General features: G+C 43.1%; 1 protein-coding gene across 1 annotated transcript in view; it reads right to left on the bottom strand.

The window, feature by feature from the left end:
• Positions 1-27,550, bottom strand: part of ST8SIA6 (ST8 alpha-N-acetyl-neuraminide alpha-2,8-sialyltransferase 6) — a 299,018-nt gene that overhangs the window by 100,979 nt on the left and 170,489 nt on the right. The window contains exon 4 of the mRNA XM_069211545.1: positions 9,068-9,154. Within this exon, the coding sequence (XP_069067646.1) occupies positions 9,068-9,154 (87 nt within the window). The remainder of the gene's footprint in view (positions 1-9,067; positions 9,155-27,550) is intronic.

Genomic DNA, 27,550 nt, shown 5'->3' with positions numbered 1-27,550 from the left:
CGACCCTGTAAATTAGTATCGACAATCCTCAACTTTAATTGAGATTAATATTGAATACAAATACCTTGTCTGCAGCTCTATTTTCTTTTCTCAATGCCTACGACTTTTTTTGTGATAAATACACTCAGCCTCCACCAGGAATAACCCCTATGCTGGTTTTCACTTTGAGGTATCTGCTGACTACTTCCAAGCCTGCTGCTTCTCCCTTCTACTGTTATCTTATCTGCAAACTCCTGAACTTTCTGTTTACTGTGCAAGGTCATGATACAAGCTCCATCACCAAGAACAACATGTGCACATTTCTGTGGGACGTAATGTACGCTTGCTACCTCAACCCCCTTTCAACCGAAAGGATGGGTCTAGCAAGATGATTTTAGCTGAAGGTTTAGGCCATTTTACAAGTGGCTCCTGATAACAATTTGGGTGGAAGCAAGAGTGTCTCCCTTAAATCGGTATTATAAAACATGGTATTGGCACATGTGGAATTACTGCACGTAGTAGCAAGGGCAAACTCACCCGGCCAAACCTGGTGAAATTAGTCGGTGTAAAAAGATCCAAAACGTATTAATAACGTGGAAATTGATGTGATGATATCGCAGTACGTCTTGGAATGATGGTCATCGGTTTTGGGTAAGCTTACATTCAAGACCCTAGCACTACACTCTGTTGATTCGATTGCTGTGTGGTCTGTATAATAGTTGTCAATTTACTGATAAAACATTCCAAAGAATGTATATCTGGAGATTACTTTACAGTGGCAGCAATTTTAGGCTAAATGTTTAAATTTAGATATCCCCCTTTTAAACTTTCTTTTGTCCGTGTGATTTTCTCATCTTTTGCTGTTTTTTTTTAACTGTGCGGTTTAAAATGAAACTCTATTCATGCTATCTTTTGAGGAATATAGAATATTTATGTTACAAAAATAGTTGTCGAGGCCGAGGGGAGCAATTCAAAGCTCTCAATAAATGTAAGAAGTCAGCTAAGGGAAGTCACTTCCCCCAAAAATGTTTTCTTCTGCTGTCAAGTGTGTGTCTCTCACTAAAGTACCATATTGCCAAAAAGGAAGGTTCAATATTCTTGATTGTAAGGGGGGGAGAGGCAGTGGTGGCATCCAGTAAATACCACAACCATGGGCTGAGGTATTTACCCTTGTGTGGTAAGTATCTTTGATTCTGAATTTTATCTTGGAAAACACAGCATAACATGGAATTTGGTGCTTGCCGTACACACAGTACTGAGTAGGCATTTCCCCCAAATAGATTAAGGCATGTTTGACCAGTAGTTATTTACCAGCAGAAAATAGTGGGGGGGGGCGGTAATGACTGCAAAACACAAAACCCCAATATGCATGGCATCATGAATTACCACACATGTTGCAATTTAAAGATCCTCTTGTAATTCATGGACGTGGGTCCCTTGCTCACTGTGCCACTGGATTCAAGCTAGCCTGGCTGGTGAAGGGTAATACCCTGCTACCAGTCCCAGGATGCTTGTTTCCGGTCCAGAGAGGACCTGGCCTGGCAGTTCGGGCTGGACTGTTCCCATGAGGAACAGGGTCACGACTGATTTGCATATGGCTGGGTCCAAACTGGGGTGGCATGGTGAGCAAAAGCACAATGGATTAAACCCAGATCTGTGACTGGGGGTGAGTGTTTGCATTGTTCAGCACTTTGTCCATCATCCTTTTATGTTGCTAAAGTTGCCCTAAGTGGGAATGGCATGCCTAGATGTGGGTCCCTTGCTCACTGTGCCACTGGATTCAAGCTAGCCTGGCTGATGAAGGGTATACCCTGAAACTGGTCCCAGGATGCTTGTTTCCGGTTCAGAGAGGACCTGGCCTGGCAGTTCGGGCTGGACTGTTCCTATGCAGAACAGGGTCAAGACTGATTTGCATATGGCTGGGTCCAAACTGGGGTGGCATGGTGAGCAAAAGAACGATGAATTTAAACCCAGATCTGTGACTGGGGGTGAGTGTTTGCCTTGTTCAGCACTCTGTCCATCATCCTTTTGTGGTACTGAAATACCACAAATCCTTGTAAGGTTATAGAATGAAAGTGCAATGGGTGTATACTTTTCTCTGCATGTCTACCTTGGGCAGTGTTTTTCTATGGAAATTGCAAATGTATGCAGGCTTTTTATGAGCAGTTTACCTTTTTGAGAAGACTTCCTGGGCATAGTGATATTGCACAGAATAAGAACATTATTTAATTTCTGAACAATATATCTTATGTAAAACCATGTTTCTAGAGTTAAATGAAACTAACTGAAACAGTAATTGATTCCCGATTTCTATGGAAATATATCAATGCAAAGCTTTGTAACCTCTACAAAGTTTCAAAGTTTGCTATAGAACTATATGAGCGTAAAAAAAGTATTTTACTCACAGGCACATCTAACAAAACACCATTTCCATAACCTTGACCAAAAAACAATTACTACATCTGATCACCACCAAATGCCAGAGGACCTTCAAAAACTTGGGAAGCAGTCACATACTAAAGAATTCATACAATAAGATATAGACATTTAATGGGAGAAAGTTAAGGTGCTATAAAAAGGCATCAAATTTAGTATCTGTGTAACATAAGGACACATATAAAAAAATGCAAAAATACACTAGGACGCGGGCGCATAATTGCCTGCAGCTAAAAGGATGGTTCATGGCCAAATCAATATACCATGGAATGAATATATTTATGACAGACTCAACATTAACAACCAATTTACAACATCCTGCCACACATAGTATATAGATATTACACACTGACATACATCAAACATTAGTGAATGATGTAATTGTAATTGTAATTGTAATCGTATTTATATAGCGCTTACTACCCCTGACGAGGCGTCGAAGCGCTTTTCGATGAGTAGCACGCTACTCCGGTACCCAACAAGAATTAGTGATGGATTAGTATAATTTAATAAGGAGTACAGTTTTAGTATTATTATGAGTTAATTTGAGTTGCAGATATGAGAGTTTGTTAGTTAGATTGACTGGAGTAATGGAGGGGTGGAGGAGGAAAGAAATCCAGAAGTGTTAATTGGGAGTTTATCCTTCATTTACTCAATCCAAAGGCTTGAGATGAATAATAGGGGAGCGGAGGGGAAAGAGGATGTGGATGGGTTAGGGAGAGCATAGAAGTAGGGTGAGACGAATGCAGGAGAATTTAGTAGGGTTGTGTGGGAGGTCACAGAGGTAGAGTGAGGTTTGGTGAGTTAGATGAGGAGGTGGAGGGGAAGAGCTTAGGCAGAGATATTTAGGAGATGAAAGTGGTCGAAGGGATTTGGGATGAGTCCGAGTGAGAATGGAGGATAGTTTGATAGAGACATGACATAAGAGTGATGGGTAGATAAGTGTGATAAAAAGAGAGCAGAAATTCATAGATATCAGGAGCCATGCAATGATCCACAAACATGCCAGGCACAGAAACAACATATACACATGCATACACATATATATATATATTTATACACACACACACATGAATAAAACACACATATGCCCATACAATACATAATTAGAATCATGGGTAAAAAATACTTAGTCAGACAGGTTTAAAAGAGTGTGTGTGTATTTTATTGTTATTGGTTTAGTTTCTGTAAAATGAGCATCGTGGCCTACCCAACCGGAGTATTTTCTACGAGTATGTCAGTAAGCGTTACCTAGCATGTTTTATACGCCCCGTTTATATTGTACAGTAATGGGCCACGGGGTAAAAAACGTCTCCAGCAAAAACCTTGTGTGCCATTGGCAATGTGATTGTTACTAGTGCGTCTTTGTGGATATGTCCTCGTGCTTCTGAGCATCAACAACGCACCACCGGAATCGGCGGTAAACGCAGTGGGGTCGTTTGGAAAGCTGTCCATCATCGTGGTAAAAGGCGGGGAATTCCTTTACCTACTTCGAGGGTGGGCGGGGCGTGGCTCAGCGGGCAGAGCTTACAGGTGCTTTATAAAGGGAGAAACCTTCTACTCTGTGTCTCCAGCAGAGGAAGATAGAACCTGCGCGTCACAGTCAGATACAGATTACGCTCTAGTACATCATCAATTCACCTCCAGGAAGGATTCTAGATCTTTTTCTGCTATGGGATCTCTGAGCGCACAGCCTTGCTTTATTTTTGCCAAGCCCAAGAGTTAGGGTGGCTTGTCCTTTCCAGAAGCTGAGCTTCAACTGCGGCACCTGCTACGATTATATTTGTAAGTGCTTCTTTTGAGGTTTAGTTTCTGTAAAATTGAGCATCGTGGCCTACCCAACCGGAGTATTTTCTACGAGTATGTCAGTAAGCGTAACCTAGCATGTTTTATGCGCCCCGTTTATATTGTACACTAAGGGTACGTGATGGGCCACGGGGTAAAACGTCTCCAGCAACCTTGTGTTCCTTTGGCAATATGATTGTTACTAGTGCGTCTTTGTGGAGATGTCCTCGTGCTTCTGAGCATCAACAACGCACCACCGGAATCGGCGGTAAACGCATTGGGGTTGTTTTGGAAAGCTGTCCATCATCCTGGTAAAAAGGCGGGAGTTCCTTTACCTACTTCGAGGGTGGACGGGGCGTGGCTCAGCGGGCTGAGCTTACAGGTGCTTTATAAAGGGGGAACCTACTACAAAAACGATTTTGTGTTTATATTTTACACTAGGGGTACGTGATGGGCCACGGGGTAAACGTCTCCAGCAACCTTGTGTGCCTTTGGGAATGTTATTGTTACTAGTGCGTCTTTGTGGAGATGTCCTCGTGCTTCTGCGCATCAACAACGCACCACTTGAATCGGCGGTAAAACGCAGTGGGGTCATTTTGGAAAGCTGTCCATCATCCTGGTAAAAAGGTAAAAAGGCGGGAATTCCTTTACCTACTTCGAGGGTGGACGGGGCGTGGCTCAGCGGGCGGAGCTTACAGGTGCTTTATAAAGGGAGAACCTTCAACTCTGTTTCTCCAGGAGAGGAAGATAGAAACCGCGCGTCACAGTCAGATACAGATTACGCTCCAGTACATCATCAGTTCACCTCCAGGAAGGATTCTAGATTGTTTTCTGCTTTGGAATCTCTGAGCGCACAGCCTTGCTTTATCTTTGCCAAGCCCAGGAGTTAGGGTGGCTTGTCCTTTCCAGAAGCTGAGCTTCAACTGGGGCACCTGCTACGTTTATATTTGTAAGTCCTTCCTGTTGAGGTTTAGTGTCTGTAAAATGAGCATCGTGGCCTACCCAACCGGATTATTTTCTACGAGTAATTCAGTAAGCGTTACCTAGCATGTTTTATATGCCCCGTTTATGTTGTACACTGAGGCTACGTGATGGACCAAGGGAGAAAGTCTCTAGCAACCTTGTGTGCCTTTGGCAATGTGATTGTTACTAGTGCGTCTTTGTGGATATGTTCTCGTGCTCCTGCGCATCAACAACGCACCACCGGAATCGTCGGTAAAAACGCAATGGGGTCGTTTTGGAAAGCTGTCCATCATCCTGGTAAAAGGCGGGAATTCTTTTACCTACTACGAGTGTAGACGGGGCGTGGCTCAGCGGGCGGAGCTTACAGGTGCTTTATAAAGGGAGAACCTTCAACTCTGTGTCTCCAGGAGAGGAAGATAGGACCCGCGCGTCACAGTCAGATACAGATTACGCTCCAGTACATCATTAGTTCACCTCCAGGAAGGATTCTAGATTGTTTTCTGCTTTGGAATCTCTGAGCGCACAGCCTTGCTTTATCTTTGCCAAGCCCAAGACTTAGGTTGGCATGTCCTTTCCAGAAGCTGAGCTTCAACTGGGGCACCTGCTACGTTTATATTTGTAAGTGCTTCCTTTGAGGTTTAGTGTCTGTAAAATGAGCATCGTGGCCTACCCAACCGGATTATTTTCTACGAGTAATTCAGTAAGCGTTACCTAGCATGTTTTATATGCCCCGTTTATGTTGTACACTGAGGCTACGTGATGGACCAAGGGAGAAACGTTTCCAGCAACCTTGTGTGCCTTCGCAATGTGATTGTTACTAGTGCGTCTTTGTGGACATGTGCTCCTGCGCATCAACAACGCACCACCGGAATCGTCGGTAAACGCAGTGGGGTCGTTTTGGAAAGCTGTCCATCATCCTGGTAAGAGGCGGGAATTCCAATACCTACTACGAGTGTAGACGGGGGCGTGGTTCAGCGGGCGGAGCTTACAGGTGCTTTATAAAGGGAGAACCTTCAACTTTGTGTCTTCAGGAGAGGAAGATAGAAACCGCGCGTCACAGTCAGATACAGATTACGCTCCAGTACATCATCAATTCACCTCCAGGTAGGATTCTAGATTGTTTCTGCTTTGGAATCTCTGAGCGCACAGCCTTGCTTTATCTTTGCCAAGCCCAAGAGTTAGGGTGGCTTGTCCTTTCCAGTAGCTGAGCTTCAACTGGGGCACCTGCTACGTTTATATTTGTAAGTGCTTCCTTTAAGGTTTAGTGTCTGTAAAATGAGCATCGTGGCCTACCCAACCGGAGTATTTTCTACGAGTAATTCAGTAAGCGTTACCTAGCATGTTTTATATGCCCCGTTTATATTGTACACTGAGGCTACGTGATGGACCAAGGGAGAAACGTCTCTAGCAACCTTGTGTGCCTTTGGCAATGTGATTGTTACTAGTGCGTCTTTGTGGATATGTGCTCCTGCGCATCAACAACGCACCACCTGAAACGGCGGTAAACGCAGTGGGGTCGTTTTGGAAAGTTGTCCATCATCCTGGTAAAAGGCGGGAATTCTTTTACCTACTACGAGTGTAGACGGGGCGTGGCTCAGCGGGCGGAGCTTACAGGTGTTTTATAAAGGGAGAAACCTTCAACTCTGTTTCTCCAGGAGAGGAGGATAGAAACCGCGCGTCACAGTCAGATACAGATTATGCTCCAGTACATCATCAATTCACCTCCAGGAAGGATTCTAGATTGTTTTCTGCTTTGGAATCTCTGAGCGCACAGCCTTGCTTTATCTTTGCCAAGCCCAAGAATTAGGGTGGCTTGTCCTTTCCAGCAGCTGGGCTTCAACTGGGGCACCTGCTACGTTTATATTTGTAGATATATGTAGATACAGAACCATAAATAAGATATCCATATGTACATATATCAACTCAGCATTTGTACTTGTATTTGTACAGATACCCACATATAGCATATATTCTGTCATCCATGTGCACAGACCAAGTGATATGTTGGTTGGCTCTAGTGTTTTTTTATGACACAATGAAGCTCCAGAAGCTAAGGAGCATAAAAAGCAGGGAACAAGAGATGTATTGAAAAATTTGTCTTGTGAATGGACTGATGCTCCCCAATGGAGCGAAAGTGAATAGACAATTTTAAGGACCTGGTTGGCCTGGAGAAAATAGGAGAGGGATGTAGAGGTTTATAGAGGAGGAAAGGAAGGGGGAGCAAGGAGAGGAGTTAGATATCAAAGGGAGAGAGAAAATCATGTGAGGAACCAGAGGCTGACAGAGAATAACCTTTTAGAGAAAGGCTAGGGTAAGCCAGGGAAAGCCCATGACCCATAAACACAGAGTAACACATATATAGACCCTCACATGTTAATAGCATATACATGCACAAGAAGAACTAAACAACAAAGGTATCATTAGACTGCATATACAGACAAACAGATGCTGGCCTTTCGCTCCCTAAAGTCTTATCCCTATTAGTAGCTGTCTCAAACATGAAGTAAAGTAAAGATTCCTGTCAATGCTTGTTCAGTCCTTGACCTCTCCTTGGTGAAATAACTTCTACTTGATGGTTGTATGCTGCAGTCTCTACGACCAAGCATGAGTTAGTTAATTCCTTGACAAAGTATGCAGAGGTGCTGTTTCTGGTGATTTTGGAAGTGATGGAGCTGTTACTTAAGATGATGCATGCTTGGAGCCAGTATAAATCCTTCACAATTAGCGGGTTATGGTTGAACTTCTTCACGTTGTTGATGAAACATACTACAGTATGTACCTTTCAGAGGTCAGAGGTGGGGTTTGGGACGCTATAGAACAGGGGGCTACATCCTTTAAGGTGTAGCCTTACACTTCAACTGCTATGAAATCGGTTTCAGGAAGGAAAGGATTCCATTTCTACCGGAGAAAGTGGAGGTACTATGCAGTCTTCCTTTCCTCTGCAATATGTTCTTTGAAGATGGTATAGGTGTCAAATGTGACTCAAAAGGATTTCAAATGAGGGTGAAGCCATTTAGGTGCTTTTGCGAGGAGCTAGGCCTAAATTTGGGATTGCGTATTAATGTTGGAGAACAGGATGAACTGGGTCTTGGTTGGAGTGAGTTTTAGATGGCACTGGACATACATTTCAGAACTACTCAAGGTAGGTTTAAAACTGCTGAATGTTTTAGGTAGTTAAGATGTTCAGGTAAAGCTGCATCTCTGCAGTAGATGGAGACTTACTGCGATCACGATGTTCTCATATGGGGAGTTAGGAGGTGAGCAACTGCAGCACTGTGGTGAAGAAGCTCATGCATCTGTCCAGAGTTTAGCGTAATGTGCGATAGTCCACTGTATCAAATGCCCTAGAAAGTTGAGTAGAATCAGAAGGCAGGATTCATTCTTGTTATTGATCAGGGGAGTTTTGTTGACTACCAGGAGGGCAACAGTGTTTATGCTCCAGTATGGTCTGAAGTTGGAATAGTAATCCTTAAGAAGTTGCTCTTGTTGGTTTGCTTTTGAATAGTAACTGCTTTCTCAATCATTTTTCTGATAAATATAAAGTGGGCGATATAGTGGGAGCTGGAGAAATCTTATAGTTCAGGTTGTGATTTGTCAGTAGGGACATTTTGTGGGAATGTTATTTGATTGAGGGAGGTGGTCATAGTGTTGAGGAGCAGTGTAAGAGTCTCTTTATGGAGGAATTTTATGCAGGGTGAATGTAGAATGTTGTCTTTCTAGGCGGTTGCCTTGAGAGAGTTGAGCATGTTGGTGAGGTCAGCATACATAGGAAGGTTGAAGGCTGTACTCTAAGAGAAAGTTTAAGGTGGCACAGAACAGAGCAGTCTTTAAAAGAACAACAGCAGTAAGTTGTATCACATAAGGCCACTTATTTTTATATTTTTCAGTTATTTAAGAAGATTACCTGAACTTTATATATTCGTCTGATCTTCGAGTCCAAGTGCAGTTTTGCACTGTACGAAAAGACTGAATGTAAAAATCTTCTGAATACCTAAAAACATGAACCAGTACTGACATCAGTATATATAATTATATGGGAGAAACTCTAATCAGAATATAAAGGTTACCAATTTTAATGATGTCATTTATAAAAAATGTTGATGATGTATTGTTATTCATAGCTTATGTAGTTTATGCATTTCAGTCAAAATGGGGTGACTCCCAAACACAGTAAAGACAGGCATTTTTCCAGTAGTGAAAATCTGCACAATTCTAGCACATTAAACCTCAGTCTATCATGGTGGTCCAAAGACAGCAATTGTTATCTCCCACAACATTGACACAGCTATAAAAATATGCTGGGAATATTATTTAAAAACACAAAAGAATGATGGATGGGGTGCTGAAATGTTTCATGCACTCACCCCCAGTCACAGATCTGGATCCCGTGCTCACTGCGCATCTGGATTCAAGCTAGCTTGGCTGATGAGGGGTGATACCTCATAACTGGTCGCAGGATTCTTGTTTCCAGTCCAGTGAGGACCTGGCATGGCAGTTTGGGCTGGACTATTCACATGGGGAGCAGGGTCAAGACTGATTTGCATATGGCTGTGTCCAAACCAGGGTAGCCTGGTGGGCAAAAAAATGATAGATGAAATCCAGATCTTTGTCACTGGGGTGAATGTTTGTGTTGTTCAGCATTCTGTCCATCATCTGCTCTTTGTGTTGCTTTTGTTGCCTTAGGTGGGAAGGGTATACCCAGACGTGGGTCCCATGCTCACTGCACCACTGGATTCGAGCTAGCTTGGCTGATGAGGGATGATACCCCAAAACCGGTCCCAGGATGCTTGTTTCCATTCCAGGGAGGGCCTGGCATGGCAGGTCCGGATGGACTGCTCCCATGGGGAGCAGGGTCAAAATGATTTGCATATGGCTGGGTTCAAACTGCTGTGGCATGGTGGGCAAAAAAGCAATGGATTAAACCCAGATCTTTGTGACTGGGGGTGAATGGTTGCATTGTTCAGCTTTCTGTCCATCATCTGTTCTTTTTGTTTTTATTATTTAAACATTTCAGCTGTTTATATAAAGGGTCACAAATGTCTCACTGATTTCATATCTTTTATCCTTCCTTTTGGTTCTTTTCCATTAAATATTACTAAACACTCCTTAAAGATAACACAGGAATGCAAGGGAAATGCAGATCGAATAATCTTCACAAAGAAAGTCCAAACTTAACTATGAAATGAACTTAATCAAATGGAAAATTCTGCCTTTTCACATAATATTCTGATGAAATGATATTCAAATATTTTTTTGCTGAACACCCCAGAGGTAAAAAAGGATAACCCACTAAAATGTCAAAAGTTTATACCTTGAATGTAAATTATTTGCTACAGTTTGCCAATTGAGATAACTATAATGAGAAAATTCTAAGGTTTTCCGTTTCGGCCCCTAGCAGATACATTCTTTTCATGAGAGATCAAATCATTGTAAAAACCTAGATACGTAGCAATGCCCTACTCATGGATATTATCATCTGGACTACTTCCCGAGAGAACACCAAAGAAAGGAGGAAAACTATATTTCTCAAAGTTTTTATCAACCGCAACCGGATGGAAATTACTCTATTGAGCTGCTGCCCCCGTCATAAATTAATTTTATATGCAAGTTCATGTACTAAAAGACATCTTCGTGAAAACCTCAGCTGCTATTGTGGCTGAGCTAACATCATGTAGTTGCCGGAGCCTGCCATATTCCTAGAAGAACTCAAAACTACTCATATTCTAAAAGCATCAAACAAACTCAGACTAAATAATCCTAAAAATAATCCAAGATGTAACTGCTCTCTCCTAAAAAAGTGGATTGAAATTGCTCTCTGCAATCAACTATTTTTCTACATTGAACAGAATTATTTGCTCCCCTACATCCAAACTGGATTCCAACTGAGGTGCAACAGTCAAACCCTTTTTGCTACAGGACTAGAACTCATTGCGCTTTCATCTAGTGCTATCGAAAATTTACTGGAGACAGAGAAGTATTTAGAGATAACACTAAAGATCAAGGATTTCGATTTTGGTTTTCACGCTAATATTAGAGTCATCCTTTTCAAGGATTACATACTCCATTGTACTTTTTATTTCAACAGAGGCGCTAGACGTATCATCACCTTGTACAGACTTTGTTTTTAGTAATTGAGATTCAAATGGTATTAAGTTATTGCCCATGGTGGGGAAATAAATGTATACTGTCAGATCGAAAAATAGAACACGTATTGTTGGACCTGGCCCTTTTTGCAGGGTCATCCCCAAACTTTTTGCCTTACTCCTCCTGTTTTTCCGACCCTCTTTTTGTTGGCTCTGGGCACTTTCTCACTGCAGATCAGTGCTCAACTGCATGTGTTCGCTCCTTTAAACTTGGTATGATTGGCTTACACCTGATTGTCACATTTAATTTTTCTGTAAATCCCTTGAATAGTGGTGTCTCATATACCCATGGCCTGTTAATGAAATGCTAGTAATGGGCCTACAGCACAGCTTGTGCCACCCACAGAAGTAGCCTTTCAAACCTGTCTCAGGCCTGCCACCACAGGGCCTGCGTGTGCAGTTTACAGCCACATTGGTTATGCATCGAAATGTAATTGCCAGGCCTGGAATTCACCTTTTGCTACACATAGGTCACCCCTAAGGTAGGCCCTCGGTAGCCCTATGGGTAGGGGGCTGTGTAGGTAAAAGGTAGGACATTTGCCTATTGTTGACCTCTCCTGATAGTGCCAAACCGCCTATTTGGTTTATCACTGCTGTGAGTGCTGTCTTTCTCATAAGTTTGCATTAAGAATGCCCTTGCATATAGCTAAGCAGTAATTCATGATCTATGAGGAGTAGCGTGACCATGTTTGGGATGTTTGAAATGGTAGTGAGAAATCCTGCTTATTGCTGTTGGTCGATTTTTTATTAACATTGTGAAAATGACACTTTTAGAAAGTGGACATTTCACTGCGCTTATGGCTTTTGTGCTTTGTAGTCTGACTCCAATCCATGTCTGGGGTAGAGTGACAGCTGGGCTTTGTGCTTACTTTCCAGACAGCCATTACCCAGGGAGGGTGGTGCTGTAACAGCATTACATCTGCACACTGAATGGTCTTCCTGGGCTAAAGAGAGGGAGAGGCGGGACACACATACATTTGTATAGGTTGTGTCCTGCCCTCACACAAAGTGCTTGTTTACACCCTACTGATGTCTGGAGCCAGGGCTGGAGTTAAAAGGGTGTGGGGGGTGTTGTGCACTTCTAAAGGTCCCTTGATGTACCCCCTCAGATCAAAGACAAAATGAGTATAAGTACAGAGGTTGTTCCTTTTGTTTTTAGACACTGAGTGGACTAGGCACCAGATGCTGATGACAGGGACTGTTATGCCAGAAGGAACAACCATTAGGATTAACATGCTGCTGTGCTGACCTGTGGCCTTCTAGGTCACCCAAAAGGACTGCTACTTTATTGCCAGGACCCTGATGAGCTGGCCTGCTGCTGCTCCCTGCTCTGTGCATCCCCAAAGTTATTCTCCAGGGGTTGGGTGGTGTGTCCCACTTCCTGTTTTTTTATGAAGTTTAATTGCACAAAGCATGAGGTGAGTGCTTTACAGAGAGCCTCTCTATGCGTAGAGGAGGCAGGTATTAACACCTGAGTTGGTCCTTACTACGAGGGGAGCGCCTCTTTGGGCCCCTTGGCTGGGGGCTCCTGTTCTGTGCAGCCCTGCTGGGTACTGCACCGTTTCCCCATCCAGGAGAGCCGGGGAGGAGAAAGAGTACAGCGTGCATTGCCGGCAGTGGTTTAGGAAGCGCAGATGAGGCGAACTCTATCAAGTGCCACCGGGGCTCAAGCAGGCACCCTATTTTTGGTGGATTCACAGCCGCAACCCCGGCCGAGAAAGCAGAGAAGCCGCTCTGCAGCCAAAGACGCTAGGAGGTGTCCTTGGGCCGGGCTGCTTAAAAAAAAAAGAAGGTAGCGTCCAGGAGGCGCTGTGTGGTTTTCCCTCCATGCGGGGGAGGAGCCAGCAGGAGCTGCATCTCCCTGAGTCAATGAACGTGCACCCTTCATGTGCAGCATCCCCCACGAGTCCAGGTACAGGGAAGCCCAAAGAAGGTTTGCCCCATCATTCCTTTTCCAGGGACACCCCTGGCTGGGGGGATATTTTCTGTTGTTGCAGCCCCCATGAGAGCAGAGAGGTTGCTTCCCTTTTACAAAGAAAGTGCCGCACTTACTATAGTAGGAGCATGGGAGCTCCGGTGTGGGACTTGGTGGGCTGTGCCTACCATACTTCTTATAAAAGGAGTGCATGGTACGATGTGGCCTTCATATAGATGGTGGTTGTGGTGATTGCTTGATGTTCTACGTTTCACCACTGAGTCTTTCCATAATCATTGTTGTAATTGGGCAGGTGGCCCAGTAACCAAGGCATTGGGAACAGAATACCACTGGACATATAATATAAGTGGAGGTGCGCAATATCTACATGTTTACTTCAGTTGTGGGTGATGTGGAGTGATTCCTGTGCCTGCTGCATTACGTGCTGAATTTTCCGTGATCTGAGATTGATGTATGTACAGATACTGTTTCAGAGAACCTGTGACATGCACCATAACGTTTCTTTTATAATATTTTTATCCTGACGTGCAATATGGAAATATTTCATTTTAGTTGCACTATGGTGGTTTGACAATTGCCTGTTTGGCAAAGTAGTACTGATTTATGTCATTTTCGTCTATAACTTTTAGGCAATACAGTTCATTTTTACATAACTTGTTGTGAAGTCTCTTTTGTGGTGTATTTACCATATCACTGGGTTGGGTGTGTTGCGCAAATGCTTTACACATTCTTCTGGTTATAAACCTGACTGCTCTGGCGAAGCTACCAAGGGGATGAGCAGGGGTTATTTTAGGTGTGTAGCTCCCTTGCCCTGACTTGCATGGTGATTGCAGCTTGGCTTAGGTGCCTACACTAGCCAACCAGCATCTCCATTTCTAACACTTATGTGCAGTTGTTATGTTGCTGTGTAGTTGATATGTTACTGTTTACGAACGTGTTACATTGAGAATCATTCAGATCACAAACGTGATTTATAAATGACACAAGGTAGTTATTTATAGAGAAATGCATATTATAGTCCAGGTTTTTACACCTATCATAAAGCTTCATTTATATTTCAGCTCTAGGATGTTAGAGTTTCAACCACCCATAGAGAGTTGATTTTACAGACTGTCACTAGATATGTCACATTAGAAATAATTGCTATGCAGATGACTAAATGCTAAAAGTGTTATTTCTTGTATATATATTAGCTCTTCTGCAGTGCAGGTTTTGCCCACTGATATGAATGGACAGAGTGGAGGGATCTGGGGGTCTCGGTTCTATTTCTTGTCTCATTACCGTTCCCCCACCCTGCTACTGACCAGTATAAATATCCTTTCCATGGTTGCCAGTAGGTTCAGAGAAATGTGCCTATTATCCTAACTCCTGTTAGTTCTAGAACACTAGTTTATGTAAACTGACAGGCAACTGTGCATTTGACCTGCTCTGCAGTCTCTGCATTGGCTATCCATGGCCACACATATCACCTCCAAAAGAAAGTGTCACTAAAGCAATAGATTACCATTCCATCCATGGAAAAAAAAACACTTCCTTCAACAAAAACCTCAACTCAAAATTCTAGCATCTTGCAACTTTTTAGTACAGTGACCAATGCAGACATCCGCAAGATTGCAATTATTATTGCTTGGCCTTTCTCCATTAATTGCAGATGGCTATCAAGTCCAATTTCTTTCAGAGAAAAGGAGCCATTAGCCAACCTCTGCCAATACTGGCAATGACTCCTGCTCCCTCGCGGTGCATGAAAAATAACTAATAAGTCTTTACACTATTAACTGCATGCCGTCATTTTCATTATCATGCAAGTCTATAAATTGACTCTTTCTTAACGACCTTGCATTGTTGTGTGTAGATTGTTATGTACTACGAACTACAGTATTTAAATAAGTGTGTCTATTTAATGTATTTGTGCCTCAAAAAAAAACAAGTAGCATACTAATCGAATGCCTACTGAGATGTCACTCCAAAACAGGCTCTCTTATGAAAAACTATTTAAATATATGAAGATTACCAAATATCAGCTTTTAAGATATTATGTACCATACTGCATTTCCTACAATCAGTCGATCACTGCAATTCCAACAGCTAGTTACCATGGGCAACAGTTCCTATTAACCCTCCCAAAAACATGTTCAGCGCTTCCCTTACAAACTTTAACATCATACTATAATAAAGGTCGCGACGGTACACCCAATGGGAAATCTCTTTTATTAAATCAACAGATTAGAACAATAACGCTTTAAAATGTCTGAATAATATTGGAACAACCACATAACTTTCAATGTGACCCTAGGGCTAACACACACATTATGAAACATTCTTTTGAACAATGAAAATCAACAAAAGAACAACCATACTGGACTAAAGGCTAATAAGGACCCAGCAGAATTATGGAAACCAATAAACATCAACATAAGAATTCCAGCATAAACCGTGACATTTATTGTGTACAAAATCCATATCATACAGCCCCCTCACACCTTCTCCGTCCCCTTATATTTCTCTATTTCCCCTAACCAGATCTATATACAAACCTGCTGAGTTACTTAATTATTCCATGCAATGTTGACAGCACTGTTTCTAAAAAAACACCAGCCCAGGACTCCCTTGTAGGCCCAGGTGTAGGCACGTATTGGGAAAATGATTCTGGGCCTGGTTTCCATTCTTCACGCCATTGGCAATGTTATCGGTTGCTACTTTGGAATCTACAGGCCAGATGTACTAAGAGTCCGTTCACAAAAAGTAGTTGCAAATTTGCGAACGCACTCTGATTTCGTAAAGCCACCTATGTACTAATACGTTGTGTCACAAAAGCATCATTCACAAAGGGTCACATACAAACTGCCTTATAAATATTAATCAAGCAGAACTGTGTTGGCTATACTACTGGGATGGTGGCCAACAAGGAACATCCCTGTGTGCATTGCCAAATGGAAACCTTTTTTTGAAGCAGCCCATGTTCCTTAAAGGAGTTGGAGCTGATTATAAAATAAAAAAGTGTTTTCCATTTGAAGAAACATGAAGGGTGCAGGTGGTGCTAATAACACAGGGCCAGATGTAGCAAAAAAACAAATAGCGAGTTGCAATTTGCGAGTCCTTCTGACTCGCAAATTGCGACTCGCTATTTGGTATGCAGAACGGTGTCTCAGACACCGTCTGCGAGTCGGTATGGGGTCGCAAAGACCCACCTCATTAATATTAATGAGGTGGGTCGCAAATTGCGGCCCCATAGCGACTATGGGCACTCGCAAACATGGAGGCCTGCTGTAGTCAGCATACCTCCATGTTCGTGACTGCTTATAAATAAAGCAGTTTTTTTTTTTTAAGTGTAGACCGTTTTCCTTAAAGGAAAACAAGCTGCACTTAAAAAAAAATCCGAAACCTTTAGTTTCGGTATTTTTTCATGGCAGGTAGTGGTCCCTTGGACCACTACCTGCCCTGAAAAAATAATTTGTGGTCCATCCGCAAAGGGGAAGGGGTCCCATGGGGACCCCTTCCAATTTGCGAGTGGGTTACCATCCACTTCAAGTGGATGGTAACTGCGACACCATTTGCGACCGCATATGCGGTCGAAAATGGTATTGCATACCACTGCGAATCGCAAATAGGAAGGGAACACCCCTTCGTATTTGCGATTCGGAAATGCATTTTGCGAGTCGGTCCCGACTCGCAAAATGCATTTCTGCATTGGAAACTCACATTTGCAACTCGCAAACGGCATTTTTTGCCGTTTGCGAGTCGCAAAGAGTTTCCTACATCTGGCCCATAATTCTTAAAGACAAATGGAATCCGAGGGGCCTCCTTCCCCTTTGCGAATCAGTTACCACCTCCTTTGAGGTTTCACTTACTGATCAATAGTTTGCGACCAGAATTGCAGTCACAAACCATTGATTGATTGCAGAGCAAACCACAATTTAGGAAGAATGCTCTTTTTATACCCCTTCCAAATTGCGAACAGCAAAGCCGTTTTCACGAGTTGCAGAAACCTACTTGTCATGTCGAATGTATTCCATACAATTGAAAAAGGCATTTTGCGGTCTCCGCCAGTGATTTTGCAAATCAGAGTTTGCAAGCACAAACGACCTTGATAATTTGACCTTACATTTAGTAACCGTAGTGCTCGGTAGCCTGTATGAAGTCCAATAAACCCTTTAGGTTATACAGTAACTACTTCATAAATAAATGGTGGTAGGGGATCTTTTTTCTCCTTTTTTCATACCTGCGAAATCTCTCTCCTAGTTTTGTCCCACAGATAACCAAATGATTAAGGTCAAACTCCGTTGCGTACGTGGTCTTTTGTTTTTATATGCAGCACAGGTCTGTCACGATCCATTTTTATATTTCAGAAGTATCAAATATTTTTGTATTTTCGTGATATATTTTGAAATATATATTTTTTTTAACTTTATCACTTCTAAAAGAAAGGAAATGTGAGCGCCTGCCATACGGGGTAATAAGGTATATATTCCCGGCAACCAATTTAGAATATTTCAAGGAAGTCGGACACTTTATCTGAAGTGGTTTTACTTACCACAACCTCTCACTTTACTGAGGACAGGAAAGCGTGAATTTTAAAATGCTGCAGGGAAAACATGAACTACTTGCTAAGCACGATTGTGTTGAACACAGTTAAAAGCCAATAAAATCTTTATTGAGGAAGCGATGCGGGCGGAGACTTTCAGAAAATCAAGCTGGAAAGCAAATTAAGTTGTTTGGAGAAGCTTAAGCCCCCCATCCACACCCATCACCCTCCGCCAAAAATGTACGTCAGAGAAATCAGAGCTGGGAAAGCAGAGCTCAACAAATTGTAATGTCTCTTTGGAGAGAAATATCATGGGCATTCCAGCCCAGGCTTGCAAGTTCCCAGGGCCCGGATGACTTGTACTTTTCCTGCGGGATGGAAAGACATCTGGAAAAGATTGGGTGTTACAGTAAATAATCACAGGCCATGACACAATGAAATGCATTAAAAAGAGGCATTACGAAGCATCCATTAGAGTCAGTAACAAGGACATTCATCTATACCATAATGACAGACTACAAAGATGAAGAAAATCACAAACTGCATCCCTGCAATGTAGTTCCTTCGGTGCCCTTACACTTGGTTACATCATTTAACACCATAACTAAAATACTCATTTTTAGTTGAGCTTAGGCAGCATTGCTGTTTCTTGCCATGGCAAGTGGAGGGTGGGGCAGGAGGGGGGGGGAATCGGGGGATAAATGGGCGTAGAACCAAGGTGTTCTTGGGACATCTCTTTGGGGCAGCCAAAAGGATAATGACCAAGCCAACAGAGGTGTGGGTATGCACTCTGTGGCACACAATGGCCCTGGAGAATCTAACTTAATGGACACCAGTAAAAACTTCGAGAGGACTTGGGGCCCCATTGCAGCAGTTCCTCACCTCCTTACCAATGACGTGGTATATTCCTAGGTATGACCCCCACACTCTTTTGGGCATGGGTCCCAACTGATCATTTAGAGAAAGCACTTGAGCTGGGGATGCATTAATGAGGCACAGATATGACTTCAAAATGACACTAGCGAGGGATGGTGAACAGCCTGAGACTGTGTGATGTGGGGCGAGCGAGTTGGGGAGGTGGGATAAGGGAAGTTGATTCGTTGGTGTTTCTTGTACATGTAACACAGTGTACAAGCAAAAGTGGCACGGGGACGTGGCCGCAAGACATGGTGAGCTGACAAGACTTCTGCCATGCCATGGCCTATTATGTAGCAGGATAGTGTGTTTATGAAATATCAATAAAATCTGTTATACAAAAAGAGCTGCCAACCCGACAAGACCACTGTACTCATCTCTCTTCAAGTCAAGGAACAACATAGGCAACACCAGCCCAAACTATGGTAATAATCCTATATAATAATAATAGAAGTTTTAGCTGGATGGCAGGAGATCATAGATTTCCAACACTATGTTTAGGGTCAGAAGTACTTGTGTCCTTCTCAGCATCCCGTCTACTCAGTGATGCCTGCACTAGTGTTGCTCTGAATGGTGCTATTCTTCTCCTGACCCAGCACTCAAGGTATGCAATGGCTGCTCAAACAACGCAGTGACTCTGTGACACCACATTGTGTCTTTTTTTCCGAATGGAACAATTGTGGCCCATGTTTTAAAGCTCTCATCAGACAGAGGAAGTGCACAGTCAAAATGGCCTACTGCAAAGGTACCCAGCAACTGCTGTTCATGAAGGTTGTTTCAGGGGGTTGCCAAGACGAATGGTACCCCAGAGGCACAGGAAGTCTCCTAAAAAGCTCTTCTTCATGAAATGTCAGCGTGCGCCCAGAAATAAGGTTCTTCCACAACAAGGTGGAGATAATTGAGAAGGAAAGATAAAACTGAAAACAAAATGGACAGAGCTGACTCCTAGGGCCCTGACATTTGGCACCCAAAGCAGAAGGTGTCTGACTTCGCGGACTGGGCAACATTCGACAACGGCAAGCCTTATGGGTCCCTGAGAATTCGGAGAGCAATGATATGAGATGCTTTTTAACTAAACTCTTGCTCACCTGCTGGGATATACTTTACTCCGCTGCTGTAGCTCAGCCACAGCAGGTAAGTGCATACTCAAGTGTGTGAAATAGGTGGGGGAAAACAGGTGTTCCAAAACAGCCGGTGTCTGAATTGTTCCACAGTCTAGTTCCAGGCTGGAGAGTCAATGATTTCTTATGACTCCACAGTCCAGTGTTCAGTGAGCGAAAGACCAAAGCTGCGGGTTATTTCATATGATAATTACTTCTGCATATTAAATGGGACTTCAAGTCCCAGAATTCAAAGGAAAAAAACATGGATTTGAGGTGCACTTCACCCATGGACCCGGGAAAGGTGACTGCTATGTAAATGCAGTGCTCATGTTGCATCCTGTGAATCTTACTCTTATTTGCCGCCACAGATCCACAGGGCTGAAGTAAATGGACCAGAATGGTGAAAGATCTTTGGAGTGCATTAACCCTTTCTCATCAGCTAATGACTGGATGTTACGCTTTACTGCACTCTCCGACTTGCATGTATATTGAGTTGAAGAAAGCAGCATTCCCTTAGACTTGTACACACACTGTAAAATTGATTGCCTGTCCGCAGTCCAAATAAGTGAGAAGCAGCGACTTGCCCAGGATCACACAGTTTGGTGAAATGGGGCTATGGAGACTGAAGCACAAGTCTTTGACTTCTAAAGTCATCCTAGGCCACAAATCTCTCTTTCCCAAATGTCCCAAATTCCATTGCCTGGTGAATTAAAAATCATACATTGTTGGGCTTTCGTATGGTATAAATGGCTGCAATCTCTTGAATGAAGAGCCCCCGTAAACAAGACACTAATACAACCTGGCTGCAGCACCTGTAACGCAGCTTCCATAATGCTTGGCACACACGCAAAATAAAAGGATACCAGTGGGAGTACAAGAGAAAAACTGAATTTTGATGTGATGGTTGAGCCACGGAACAGGCCTCTGCATTGGAGAGGACTGGAGTCAGAGCAAAGTGCAGCACGAAGTATATAGGGGTGGAATCCATTGCAGTGAAACTGGCAACAGTTATAACAGAAATCTATCCAAGGAGGCAAATATTGAAAAGACATAGCTGGTGCCTTTTGGGAAGAGTTAAGCTAGAGGTACCCAGCTTGGAATACAACCCCTCAAAGTATTGAAAAATGCCCCAGAGTTCTGCGAAACAGAGGGTTGGTGTGTATGTTCTGGATCCCTGTTGGATCAACTACTAGAATTAACAGGAGGACATTGGAAGGACATAATGGCCTCCCCCAAATAGAACTTGACACTGCCAACTCAGTGGTGCGAGAACAGGTTGGAAAAGGCCCGAACCACAGGGATCATATTAGACATTAACCTGTACCTGATCAGTCTTTGCAGGGCACCACACATGAATTGTCAGGAATGGCGGTGTAGAAGGCCAATAGGCCCTTACCATAAAGACAACTTTTGTATTCTTCTTCAGGATTTGCGAAAGAAGTGGAAGAAGGACATGAGACAGAATTCAGGGTGTGTTTGCAAAATGTTATGTGAGGCAGTGACCATGATACGGCAGAGCATCGACCAAACAGGACAATGGGTGGTGAAGTTGGAGGAATCCTCTGGGACTGTGGCAGACAGAAACCAATGAGGAAATATAGGGGAGGCTAAGGACCCAGGAAAATCGAATTTGGATCCTACAATCTAAGTGTGATGACCTGGAGCATAAGACACTAAAGCCCTTATTTATACTTTTCTTGCGCCGCATTACCATCATTTTTTAACGCAAAACCGGCGCAAACGTACAAAATACTAGCCTATTTTGTAAGTTTGCGCCGGTTTTGCATCAGCAAATGACAGCAATGTGGCACAAAAATAGTAGAACTAAGGGCCTAAGAGACAACATCCGAGTTCAGAATATGATTGCGATCTCAGCGTATTTAGATACAAAGGCCTCAAGTTTGTTAGGGGAGGCAAAATACTGGTGCTAGAGAATCTAGATCAAACCACCCTTGCCAAAATGAAATTGTTCTGTAGTATTACAAACAAGAGTATGAAAAAGGGACTACACTTTTTACTGGACATACACTTGTGGCATCCAATTCCAAATGGATGGAATAAAATACCATGTCAAAACAGTTCGCGAAGGCAAGGTGATACAGCTTCTTGATCGGGGAGTAGAGCCTCTGTAAATCTCCAGCAGAGTCCAGCTCTCAACGATATTGAAGACATGGCAAATGCAGACAGAAAAGCCTGATGAGGATGAGAACAATAAAACAGTGCAAAGAAAAGAACAGCCCTGATCTCACATGGGCATGTCTGATAACTTCAGAACAAAAAGTGTCTTGTGGTCCAAAGCCCTTAGGCCAATGACAGCTCCCTGGAGAGGGGGTCGCAAAGGTGTTTCACCTTAATAAGGGCCGCAAGGTATTGTGCTACCAGAAATTCATCTCAAGAATATTGAGGACCACAATATCGAGAAGGAGAGTTTATATAGGTAAGTATAGATTGACTTTACTCATCTCCACTTATAAGTACCTTGAGATAGATATCTTCAAATACATAGATGTGGAGTCAAGAAATCTATACTTACCTCAATGCGTTTAACTTCGCAATATTTTGGACCTGCTATTTTTTACTTGATATTCAGCTACCACAATATTTTTGCTGTTGATATTTAGACATTCAAATGTCCAAAAGGAAAACAGAAGAGAACACTAGGAGATACCATAGAAAGGTATTCGAATTTTCGAGGGTATTAGAGGGTCGATGAGTGGTATTCTGAGAACGTCAATACAAAAGGCACAGTCTGCAGATTGCAGGTTTCAGGCATGAGTCTGTTGTGGTTATATATAGTCTTGCTTTTTAGCTGAATGTTAGAGAATGTCATGATTTGCTAACAAGGAAGATGGCCAGAGGGGATGAAGGGAAAAGGAAGGAGGGTTATATAGGAGCAGAGCACTTTAGAAATCGGTAAAAGGCGGGGCTGTTACTGGGATTGGCAGGGCTCTTCAGTCTGCTAACATTCAAAGTAATTTAATTTCATGTTAAGAGGTGAATTCCAGTGTGCTATCCAATTTGGAAGAGTACCAGCCCAAAAGGTTTTCTTACAGAAACCTCATCGGAAGTGGTTCAAGCAAAACATGCACCCATATCCACACAAGAACACATTCAAAAACATGTCGAGTGGTTCTCTTGCTCACAAGTACGCTGGTGCCGTGGTCTTTGCAGCTCCACTTTACAACACAAATCCTGGACCTTTTCAAGAGCAACATGACATCTTTTGTTGCAAGTGTCAAGAAGGATAGTTTTGGTTGCAGAAACCTAAAGAACGCAATAAGGATTGTGACTGTTCCAAGACATGCATATATCTTTTACGAACTCCCGATCACGACAGACAACGGCACATTAAAGGCTTTGTCTTCATGAGACAAAGCAAGCCTGCTACAGTCTGGCAGGAAATTGTAAAAACACATTTTTATTGACTGTGATATTGTGTGTTAATTATAATTCTTGCCAGCATTCACAACACATTATCTTTGTTCTTGACAACTTGCTGATTTCTGTCAATTGATAGTTATGTCATGGTTAACAACTGCAAACATATGGCTTTATTTCAAGTTTGGCAGAAAAGATATTCTGTCACAAATGTGGCAGATGTGATTTGTAATACAGCGTTGTCCGGTCTGCAAAATTACAAGTGCATTATAGCCTATGGCACTTGTAATATGGAAGGCAGAATATCCACCATGTTTTGACAGAGTATTCTATCCACCAAATTCAAAATAGTGTCCTTAGTATTCCAGATCTGATCCCCCGGGGAGAACATAAAGCTTTACCTTTGGCACTGCTCAGTCGTTCTCAGGGCATTATACTCTCCCAGACTATTTTAAAGGCTAGCACAGCAGGGAAAAAGCAATTATACGGCTTTCAGAGTCAGATACCTGTTTGTGTGATTTTAGTGTTATACTTTAGGCAGGGATATAGTAATCATAAGCTCCCATACCTCAAACGAGAGAGTGGGGGAGAAATTGGCTCAGAGGAAGAGCCAGTACCCCATACTATCTCCCCACCTCACAGAACCATATACACAAGGAGTATGGGGTGTGGTTAGGGGACCAGTGGCAAAGAAATTGCCCTTAGCCCTAGAATCCCAGATTTTGAGACTTGGTAGTGTGTCAAGAGTAACTGTGAAGGGGGAAGGAAATTTTCCTTTACAGACTAGGTGGTCACACATTATAATGTCTTGCTTCATCATATGACCACCTAGCCCCATCCGGGTAGGCAGTGCCACCTGGACGGACTCAACCTCCACGTTAAAAGGACTTGGAGGAAGTTCTGAAATTAGAATTATGTGGATAGACAAGGGATCCAGTTGTGCTAGGGAAAATATAAAAATACCAAATCAGTCACCTGTGTAATAGTGCACCTTTAATCGTGGTGACTGCTGGTATGGTTAAAAGAAGTGATGGGATACCTACTGAGAATAATGGCTCGAAGGGTCACCTAATCGTTGATTCATGGCCAACATGTTTCTGCCCACTTCCGAGAGCCAAAGGAGGTCTGGGGGCATTCGTCAGAGCCTAATGTCCCTAAATATATGTATTAAATATTCAAGAATGAGGGGATTGCCTCATTAAGAGGTGCTCTAGTAAAGAAAAGGAAAGGGAGCCTACCTGTGGGCAGCTTGACCACCGCAGTCTAAAATAAGAACGATAATAGTTATAACGTTTCATCAAGGTGTGACACAGCAAACCACAACACACGAGTGAGTGACACAGCATGCTTAGAAGAGTCACAAGTGCATGCACTAACACAGTGAAGACCTAACGCCCTATAAGTGGTAGCAGACCCCAAATAAATGGACAGGAAAAGACATTCTCTTACCCAATTCCTGCTGGGCTATTTGCCCCTGGTCTATGGGAGGGGGGAGTCCCCTTATAGTCACACACTAAAAACAGGGGAGACATAGAAGGCAAAAAAATAAGCTCGACAGATTAGAGTGTCAGTGCTATTGGAAACAACTAAATAAGAGAATGATGCGCCTTAGGTGAGTACTGTCTATAAGCTCAAGATGTAGGTTCTCCCTAAAGAACGCTGATTGTAAAGGCAGGGCTCAAGGGTAAAGTATGAACAAGTCATTATCGGTACACACACAATCAAGTAGAAGTTGTAACCAAAGATCCACGGTTATACTGGGATCGTATATATTGAGGGCATATCGCTGAGAAGGATGCAGTATAGGCGTAAAAAATGTATATACACACATACACATACCAAGTAGCAGCGTAATCTTACACTAAATATATATGAAGAAGGCTCACACACAGACACACACAACATATAATATGTGAGGCACGGCTATCACTCATCATCCAGGTAACCACTTCAGTCTTATCTGTACAGAGGTCGTCTGTGTTGGTGCAGCTTGAGGTAGGTTCCAGAAGAAACTCACTACTCCATAGGGAGGCGCCCGCCTGAACACCTAATCCGTTCCCCTCCCGACTGCTTGTCTGTTGGGGTCTGGAAGGGATGGAATTTTAAATAGCCAAACGGCGCGGTAATGCCGTCGTGCGGATGGTACGTGGAGCGTGACGCTCTACCGGAACCAGAGGTTAACTAGCACATCTGGCTCTCGCCAGGCAGCATGGGAAGGGTAGTCCCATAGCTGCCTGGGGAGCAGAAGGTCAAAGGATGTGGACTCTGCAGAAAGGCAACATCCGGCGGCCACAAGGAATCATGGGAAATGTGGTCCCATGATTACTCGAGTGGTCGCGAACCGCAATTCACTGTGACGGAGGGAGAGGGCAGAAGGGGGGAAGGGGAAGTGGGAAAAGGGAAAGGGGAAAAGAAGAAACAAGAAGGGGAAAAAAGGGAGAAAAGGAAACAGGGGAAAAAAACGACGAAAGCAAAAATCAACGTAAAAAAATGCAAAGAACCGAAATGAAGCCAAAAACCAAAGCCAAAAAAACAAAAAACACACAAAAACAAAAAGAAAAAGAAAAAGACAAACACACAACACAAAAGACAAAGGAGCCAGGGTGGGGGAGTTGGAAAAGTGCCCCAGGACCTGTAACAAGAAACAAAGAGACAAAAAGCGGGCATCAAAGAATAGAAGGAGAGGTGAGAGAATGAAAAACGGGGGGCAAGTGAAAAAAGAAGGAAAAAAAGGAAAAAACTGGAAAAAACAGTGGGTCGGGGAAAACCTAAGAACAAAAAGAAATAGCAAGAAAGAAAAGAGAAGAAGGGAAAAAGGCAGGGAAAAAACGAAGAACAGAAGGGAAGAAAGGGAAGAAAAAAGAGACAGAAAGGGGGGCCAGATGCAGGGAATTGGATAGAATGACAGCTCAAGGACAAATGTCCTGAGCTAGTATTGAAGTGGGGGGGTTAAGGATGATGTCCATGCGTCATCTCACTTGGTTAGTAATTACCATGGTGTTTCATCATACAATCCAGAGGTGTCTGTGTGCAGTCTCCAGACCCATCTCTGTTCGTAATGCAGAAGTTTCTGGTTCATCTTATTTGTAGAAGGAGATAGCTTATCTAATACTGTCCATTCAAGGTTGTCTGGGGAGTGGTTGCTCCTAATGAAGTGACTAGTGAGTTTTGTTGCGTCCCGTTTGCATCGGATGGTACTTATATGTTCACAGATGAGGGTCCCCACTCTCCTCGTTGTCATGCCAATCTGCTTCAAGTTAGAAGGGCATGTGATCATATAAATCACATTTTTACTATCGCAGTTTGTGAAGGATTTCAGTTCCCAAAGTGTTTTTAGGCCTAGTTCTACACTAGTATTCTTGCATGTGAATTGACAGGCAATGCACTTCCCACAAGGGTGGTGGCCTGTTAAAGGGGGTAGTTGCCACAGTGTTGTTTGATTGCTACGGAATGTCTTCATTTGGGGTTGTGTATGGACCACCATGTCTCGTATATTAGTTGCTCTTTTGTAGGCATGTAAAGGTTGCTCAAAGGGGAGTCCTCCTGATGTCAGGATCTTCCAATCCTCCCTTTTTCTTTTCTGGATTTGGTTAGAAAGGGGATTGAAAGTTGTGACACAGACGATCTGTTCCGTCTTCGGCTTTGCCCGTGGAGGCTCCAGTAGCTGGTCTCTATTGTTGTTCTGTGCCCTTTTATCAGCATTCCTGATGAGGTGCGTTGGATAGTTTTTCTCCATAAATTTATTAGATAACCTTTTGGCATGTTTTTTTGTAGTCTATTAAGTCCGAGCAATTGCGCCTCAGATGTGAGAACTGACCCACGGGTACGTTTTCTCGAAGGGAAGCTCTGAAATTGAAGTAGATTATTACGGTCTGTGGGATTATAGTAGACCTCGGTGGCCAATGCTTCATTTTTCTCATAAATCGGAAGATCAAGGAAGGGCAGTTCGTTATCTCCACTGGTACCCTAACCACACCCCATACTCCTTCTGTATATGGTTGTCATAAGCTCACCATGTGCAGTGGTACCAAGGCCAAGACATGTGAGGGGCTCATGTCTCAACAATTACAGCTATAATTTGTCACCTTGCTTGCACTGGGGTCCAAGGCACCCTTGCTATGACACTGGTGGCCTGGAGGAGGGAGGAAATTGTTTTGATGGATCAGCTGAGGGGAACTTAAAACCTTCAAAATGTCACAGGAGAAATTGCACCTATCCCACTTACAAAAACGGAAATATATACAGCTGAAAGAGTGCCTTAGAAACAGGTTGAGAATACCACCATAGAAGGTACACTAAGGTACACATAAAAGTGATGGATGGGATGCTTGAAATTGTCTCAGCCAGTAATTACTTGAGCCCGTATTATTTTGCACACCATGCAACTACA

Source organism: Pleurodeles waltl, chromosome 10, assembly GCF_031143425.1.
Source record: "Pleurodeles waltl isolate 20211129_DDA chromosome 10, aPleWal1.hap1.20221129, whole genome shotgun sequence".
NCBI lineage: Eukaryota > Metazoa > Chordata > Amphibia > Caudata > Salamandridae > Pleurodeles > Pleurodeles waltl.
Note: the sequence above shows the minus strand (reverse complement) of the source record. Positions and strands in the feature narration are given on the sequence as shown.